The sequence below is a fragment of the Octopus bimaculoides genome, chromosome 9 (assembly GCF_001194135.2).
Source record: "Octopus bimaculoides isolate UCB-OBI-ISO-001 chromosome 9, ASM119413v2, whole genome shotgun sequence".
Lineage (NCBI taxonomy): Eukaryota > Metazoa > Mollusca > Cephalopoda > Octopoda > Octopodidae > Octopus > Octopus bimaculoides.
The window spans coordinates 20,915,338-20,923,725 of NC_068989.1; the positions used below are offsets into that span (position 1 = coordinate 20,915,338).

An 8,388-nucleotide genomic window follows, 5' to 3' on the forward strand; every position below is an offset into this window, starting at 1 on the left:
ACACACACACACACACACACACACACACACACACACACACACACACACACATACACACACACGTAATACACGCACGCACACACACACACGCACATATATATGTACATAATACATAAATATATATACAGATGCATACGTTTATATCCACATATATACACACATATGTGAGAGTGTGTGTAAGTTATGCATTTATGTAAATATGAGTGTGTGCGTGTGTGTATGTATGTGTGCATGTGCGTGTGCGTGTATGTGTGTGCGTGTGTGTTTGTGTGTGTGTATGTGTGTGAATGTGCGCTTGCACTGTAATAGTTGCCTGTTGATTCTCTTCAATAATACTCAGAATTTCAAATATGAGTTGTACACATCAGAATTCATTTGATGAATGGTTGAAGCAGGGACAGGATATCAGCAACTTTCTGGCAGGGCTAATGTCATCGATTAAGACAAATTAGATCACAAAATAATTAGAAGACTTGAAATATTATTAGTATCTAGAATTCTATAGCCTAAATATATAGTAGCCAGGCCAAATTTAGACTCATCGGAGCAGTTGCTTCTCCACGGTTGTTCAACTAATTGGCTATAGATTCGAATTGGTTGGACGTAAACTTTAATCGGTATTTGATCATGAACGATTTGCAGAAGATTCTGGTGTAAATAGAAGCTGCCCGGTCGTAAGCTTGGCTTAGCTTGAGGTTAGCACTTTCTTTATTATATTCACCAAACTTGCTTTACTGTGATATAGTGTGACATTTAAAGTAAAATAAAGATTTAGCAACTTTGCATCAAGACTCAGTCAGATATGATTCTTTTCCTTTATTTTTTCTTTCTTTCAGAATTTCATCAACAATTGCGACGTTCATATGATGGAAGGACTGAAATATATTTTCATAATTTCTCTTTTAAAAATTTACGTTCTTGCGGAAGATCCGATAATTGATACTACCACTGGAACGATTAAAGGATCAACAATCTCAGTCCAGAATGTTGATCTTGATGTCTTTCTTGGAATACCATTTGCCAAACCTCCTGTTGGTAATCTAAGATTTAAAAGACCAGAGCCAATTGAGCGGTGGAGAGGTATAAAAGAGACTAAGAAACATATTTCCTCGTGTATACAAGTAGTTGATGCATTTGATAATATTGAAGGTGCAGATTCTTTCAAAGTAAATACTAATATAAGCGAAGACTGTCTTTATTTAAACATTTGGGCGCCAACAGAATCCCGAAAGTCCCATTCAAATTTAGCCACAATGATATGGATATATGGGGGTGCACTTGTTTCTGGGTCAAGCACGCTGGACGCATACGATGGACGATTGTTAGCAGCGACTCAAAAGATTATCGTTGCATCACTTAATTATAGAGTTGGACCCTTCGGTTTTCTTTCCTTAAATGACGAACGTGCTCCAGGCAATATGGGATTTCTTGATCAAACCCTTGCAGTAAATTGGATTCGTGATAACATTGCATCATTCGGCGGAGACCCTGATAAACTGACACTGTTTGGACAGAGTTCTGGTGCAATGTCTGTTAGCTTTCATGTTATGTCACCAATTTCTCGAAAATTATTCAGGAATGCAATTATAATGAGTGGGATATCTACCACTGATTGGTCAATTAGGTCAAAAGAGGAAAATATTGAAAGAGCGAAAGAAATGGCTGCCTTCTTGAAATGTCCAACTGAGAACGATAAGGTGATGTTAGATTGCTTTCTAAATGCCGATGCAAACAACTTAGCTGTGGGACAATTTTATAATTTAAAGAACATCACAGAATTTCCTTTTTCTCCTATTATAGATAACTATTTCTTACAAAAGAAGCCGAAAGAAACTCTACAGAATAAAGAAATGAAAAAGGATGTGATGATTGGTTTTCTTAAAAATGAAGGAAGTTTGATGATTGTAATAAGAAACCCTGAATATTTCGCTCCAAACACAAATGTTCCGGTAAACAAATCTATCGCACACAAAATAATGAGAAATCTAATCGAACCAAAACAATTAAATTCTCTGCAGTTGGATTCCATCTCGTATCTTTATGGTTCTCATGTTGATACCTCTTCTGAAACTGAAAAATACAGATATATATTGGACCAAGTAGCTGGCGATATAATGTTTAAATGTCCTACTATTCACTTTTCCGAGGAATTCAGTACCTATTCCAATGTTTATATGTATTCTTTTGAGTATCGTTCAAGAGCTACGCCCTGGCCGGAATGGATGGGTGTGATACATGGAACTGATGTTTATTTCGCGTTTTCCCAAATATTATTAGGAGAATATTCAGCAGAAGACAAATCTGTGGCAAAAATGGTGTCAAGTTATTTTGCAAACTTTTCCAAATCAGGGTAGGAATTTTATCTTTTAACCTTTTGCTTTTATCTTTTAACCTGTTGCTTTATCTTTCACTTTTTTATTTTCAACTTTTTATCTCTTATCTTATAACTTTTTCCTTTTATTTTTAGTCTCTTTATTCTCGCTTTTACTTTCTCGTTCATAATCCCTAAATATCATATGTATTCACCCCATACTTTCATATATGTTTTTGTTCATTCCGACATACAGGCAAACACACACATACATACATACATGCACAGTTACACACACATACATACATACATGCACAGTTACACACACATACATACATACATGCACAGTTACACACACGCGCACACACACGCACATAGTCATATGCATATGTATATACACATACATTCGCGAATGCACACATATATATACACATACACACACGAACATATACACACACACTCAGACAATGTATGTGGGTGAGTGTTGCAAGCACTTTGTCATGGCACCACTTGTATCTTCCTCGAGTAAGTGCTATTTTGCATCCTGATAAGATGTGTGCCAGGATGCCCCTTTCCCAACAAAGTCTTCACAGCTGATCTCCCTTCAAACGCCATCTGTGCAGGTTTTTTGAAGTTGGGAGTGGATCATCATCTGCAGCAGGAAAAAAAGTACGGAAAGGTTCCAGTCTTCAGAGGTCTGTCTATGTGTAATTCATTTTAGGGAAATCCCATTTAGTCCAGGCTCCCTGAGATCCTAGCTCCACAAATCTTGATCTTCGTCTTTCTGCTTCCTGGTTCCGTACTTCTGCTTGGATCATGTCTCTCCTCTCCTATATGTTCATCTTCTTCAAACGAGACCCTTCTGCATGCAATTCCAATGATGTCATGTAGCTTCAGCAGGCTTTCAGCCTGTGCAACTGTGGTACTGGCCACCTGCTTTGGCCTGAGCCTTGTTGTGATACTTGTATGTCAGACACGCTCATCACGGGGAGATCCTGTACGTCATTATAACTCTACATCTCGTGACTTGGAATTCCCCCACCAACGATGACAGGAGATGTTGAAGCTGTCCAGATCTTATGTCCATGCCAATTGAAGTGAACCTTGAGGAGGATACCTAGCCGCCCTCTGTGGTGGTGGTAATGATATGTTTTTACCTTTCTTTCCATTCTTGTCACTGAAATCTCACACGCTGTCAATAACCATATGAATCTTGGGAGTAGTTTGTGTTGTTAGAGCCATGTCTTGAATTTTTCTGGAAGCCCTGATTCTTTCAGTCCCACTCCTCTGCTTGTTTTTCAATATTGGTGACATTTCGTCTGTCAAGGAGTGAATTGTCAAGCCTCTTCCCAAAGCATTTGATTGAATTTTCCTCTATTGATGGAATAGCCTTACCTTGCACTTGCAGCTTGATGTTCGTTAATTTGCCGCGTCTGATCACCATACGGGATATAACCGTCACTGTAGCCCATGTTATCGTGTGTTCAAGTGAAGTCAGTACCTGTTCTTCCACCATATGGGTTGTGGTTGTCACTGTAAGATCATGCATGAAATTCCTTATTGGATGTTGTTGGCCACCTGATCCTATCGTTGGTCTTTAGACTTCTTAATCAGCAGCTGTTATGAATAGATTCAATTCCATGATCAAAAAGGTAGAGAAAAATGTGCAACTAATTATGATTCCTTTCTCCAGGTTTTGCCACCAAGTTGTTAAACAGGCTGTTTTGAAGCGGAAGAACGCCATGGCGGAACGTCCGTGAACCGCACTACTTGACTGGCGGAGGGCTGTGAGCGCTTAACGACATTTCAGCTGCTAAGCACCATCTTGATCTTTGTTTGAATCAAGTCTGTTACTCTCTCAATGAGAAGAATAGTGAAAATGAGAGCTTTTGTAAATGATCAGGGACATATCTATGCCAGGGTCTGTACTCACCCTCACTATGTATTGCAGAAGGAGGAGCCTGTGGATAAATCTATTCAGGACGGAACATCTGAGCATTACTAAGCAGACCATTGACGATAAACGTCAACGTCTTTGTTAAGATTTTGGACAAAATTTTGATATATGTGTTTAGTAGTAGAGTTATGGCCCTAAAATTATCCATGCGATTCCCTGTCTCGGTAGTAATCTGCCAACTGGCCTTCAAACAAGTTTGGAATATAAAAATAAATCGCGTTGGGCAGGCCATCCAAACCAAATGATTTGCACCCCAACCTCGTGCAGCCAATCACTGCTTCCCGTAATTCCGCGGATGTTATCAGTTTTTCACATCACTTCACCTCTTTTGCCGAGAGCTGTGGTCGGCCATAGAAGTAGGCACTGAGCTCCAGCCTTCCCTCTGCCCGGCCATTCGTTCCAAACAATCGGCCGAAGTGCCATTGAAATGCTGCACACATCTGCTTGGACCCGAGGAGCACAACAATTAGGATCTACTCAAAACGATATTGTAGATCTGTTGCTACATTGTACCTCCGACACTTGGGATAACCAATCGGTTTCATTCCTTCGCATTTTATTGCACGTGCCTTAGCTCTCTCAATGCAACCTTCGTGCTTTGTGTTGATGAATTGGTCAAGGGTCAGTCTCGCCGGAGAACCTCGGTTACTATAGCTCTCCTAAGCGCCTCTCCTAAGTTTCTAAGTTGCCCTCTATTATATTTTTCTATCGCTACGAGGTTGAACTCTAATCGCCTTTACAAGATCAACCACCGTTTGTTGTGGCCTACTGACACCACCAACGCCCATATTACTAATTCGCTAATCAGCTCCCTGTAAGCTTGGCTCTCCGGGAGTGATGCATTCAGCTTCCATTAACTGGGACTCTGTCTGCTAAACCTCTCTAGGTTGACCGTACAGATAATAAATTTGTGGTCTGTGTGGATGATGATATTAAAATGTAGACAACCTATGCAATCGTTATTTACTTGCCAATATAATACTCTATCTACAAGTCTGACAGGTTTGCGAGGCTTTCACAAACTCTTCTCATATCAGGTAGCCCTTTCTAATCCAAACGTGCATCTAATAAGCTCCCAGGGAAACCTCTAAGTACCTGATGAAATCCTGCTGTCCCTCCCCTGTTGGAGCATAACCAGTTACTAAACTGACGGCACCCCTTCCCTGCTGCTTACATTCAAGACCACTAACTTAGCTGTCGATGAGTAGGATCAATGAAATTTATGCCAATATTAGCCACAATTCTTAGTTTACAATCCACGAGAATATATAAAGATAAATTGAATTTGCTTATTATTGTAGATTAATAAAATGAAGGGATTAATTACCAACACAACTAATTTTGTCATCTCCCAACTTTTACTTGACACCTGTAATCTGTTCTGACATTGGCGCAAGGCTACTTATTTGAGGTAAGGATATAATAGATAAAATCGATCTTAGAACTTGACTATTATGTTACCTATCCAGGTAAAATGACAGGCGAAGTTGATATTGACATGATTAGGAATACAAACAAGAATGGGGCGTATGGAGTTACTGCGAGACATCATCTGTTACATTCTAAAGTTTTCAACAAAATATCTATTTTCAATTACCTAAAATGATACCACTTTATTTCCTCCAGTAATCCTAATGATGGAGATTGTTCTGATTGCTCATATGGACCATGGTCAAAGTACACACCCGAAAACCAGAAATATCTTCTAATTGATGAAAAACCAAGGATGGTGTCTAAGGAGACCTCTCTGTACAGTATATGCAGTTTTTGGACAAATCTTCTCCCGCAATTAGGGGAACCTCCTTGCTCAGGTAACTTTCCATACTTTTTCCTTTTCAGTTTCTTTGTGGTTGTCACATATCCATGAGTACATACAACACACAACACACAGTACAAAACACACACACACACACACACACACACACACACACTCACATACACATGTCTAAATATGCATATGCACATACACATATGCATGCATACATGCATACACACACACACACACACACACACAAATTAATAAATATCTAGATTATCTAGAACAAAAGAAATAACTAATAAGAACCATATGATGGTATCTGGGCAGATAATCATACACGCTAGAAAGAGCAGCAATGAAAGAGTAAATATTCAAATCAGAGATAGTAACCAAATGCATAGCAACAGAAAAATTAATGATAGAGATGTAGTGAGTACTAACTAAAAAAATTATAACGGAAAGTGATACACAAAATCTCGATAATCAAAACGGAATAAATAAATTAACATAAAAAGAACAAATGTTGGAATATAAATAAGCAAGTGGAAAATGGAGATAAAGAAAGTAGAGTTAAAGATATGTGATTGCGCAACAAATAAATTTTGCCCGTTAGAATCTAACTGCAAAATTAAAGAAACAGTGTACAGGTGTAAGGTAATTTCTGACGGACAGGTATATTTATACATCGATTCTAGCGAGATATTTATTACATGCAGAATAGCTAATCATGAACTTTCGTTTAGGGATAGAAATAAGAAAAAATAATACGAGTTTAAGTAAATCAATTTCGTCGATAAAAGATAATAATAAAGCATATACAATTAACTGGGAGATAATTAGTATAGCCAAACCATATAGTAAAGGAAGCAAAAGAATTGTGCGGTGAAGAAATTTATCAAATTCTTACATCAAAATATATATTAATTAACCACAGACAGGAAAGTGCACTCAGATGTTTTCATCAATCGAAGTATACAATTAATATTTAAATAAATGTATGATACATACTACTGAAATTAGAATTAGAATTAAGTAAACCATCATTAATAAAGAACCTAATTAAATCAAAACTCATACATAAATTAAGGTTGAGAGTAAAGAGTTGAAAATGTAGTCTAAGTTGAACAAAATTAACTCTAAGAAAAATATCAGATTAATTCTAAAATTAAGGAATAAATCACAGATCTATATACTACTACTACTACTACTACTACTACTACTACTACTACTACTACTACTACTGCTGCTGCTACTGCTGCTGCTGCTACTACTACTACTACTACTACTACTACTACTACTACTACTACTACTACTACTACTACTAATAATAATAATAATAATAATAATAATAATAATAATAATAAGTTGATACATCGAAAAATTGAAAAAAAGAAAAGTTCTAGATTGCCGGAATGTTAAAGCAGAATAAAAACTAGAATCTGAAAACATTTGTGAGTGTTGACGTAATTTCAGGACAGTAGAAAGTATTCCTTACGGGCCAGCTTATTGAGCAGGTTAAGAACTCATAAAAAATATATGTGACTATTTTTAGTAACGCTAACACCAAACAAAAGAAGAACTTTGGCCGTACTTATAAGATATTCAGATGATATCTGATTATCAATTAATTTGTACCCCGATAAAGCAGTGGCTATAATTAACACTAAGTTGCATACTTTGCAGTGTGCACCAACAGACAATGCGCGTAGGTCCTGATAAAGAAAGATGTGATTAACTGTAAAATAAAACTTAGATATGTTAAATGTTTGTTCTCTTGGTATTTATTAATTTACTATTACTTCTCTACCGACTCTGTGCAATCTTCATTAAGACATTTGGATTTATCGAAGTGAGGATTAACTGAGTATAGTAAACTCAACTAATTGGAGTTTATCTACATTCACTGAAGTTAGCCAACATTGTTAACAGATGTTAATTAGTTAATTTGAATTAACTGATGGGACATAAAAACAATAGTAGGTTCTATGAGTTTGATATTGTTCGAAATTAGATTTGTTTTCAATAAATTGATGTATATATATCACCATTTACTTCTTTATCTCTCTCTCTCTCTCTCTCTCTCTCTCTCTTTCTATATATATATATATATATATATATATATATAAACAAATAGTAAATGAGTATATGCATATATACGTACAGTTATGTGCATACCGACATCCACCTGTATGTATAGGTGCATATTTGGGTACAGGACATTGCAAACAAAACGTAAACGAGAAAACACACAAGCCACATAGAGAACATTCTTCTTCATCAGCTACCCCCGTTTTAACACCGGCGTTTCGAAGAGCTGGGCAGGACGCATCGCTAAAACGGCTCTTCCCATGGACCGCAAAT

At 37.1% G+C, this 8,388-nt stretch overlaps 1 protein-coding gene across 4 annotated transcripts in view; it reads left to right on the forward strand.

The window, feature by feature from the left end:
* Positions 1 to 8,388, forward strand: part of LOC106876841 (cholinesterase 2) — a 23,860-nt gene that overhangs the window by 3,407 nt on the left and 12,065 nt on the right. For all 4 annotated transcript variants that reach the window (XM_014925561.2, XM_014925560.2, XM_014925562.2 and 1 more), the window contains exons 2-3: positions 837 to 2,350; positions 5,895 to 6,079. In XM_014925561.2, coding sequence (XP_014781047.1) covers positions 864 to 2,350; positions 5,895 to 6,079 — 1,672 coding nt within the window. In that variant the 5' untranslated portion in view covers positions 837 to 863. The remainder of the gene's footprint in view (positions 1 to 836; positions 2,351 to 5,894; positions 6,080 to 8,388) is intronic.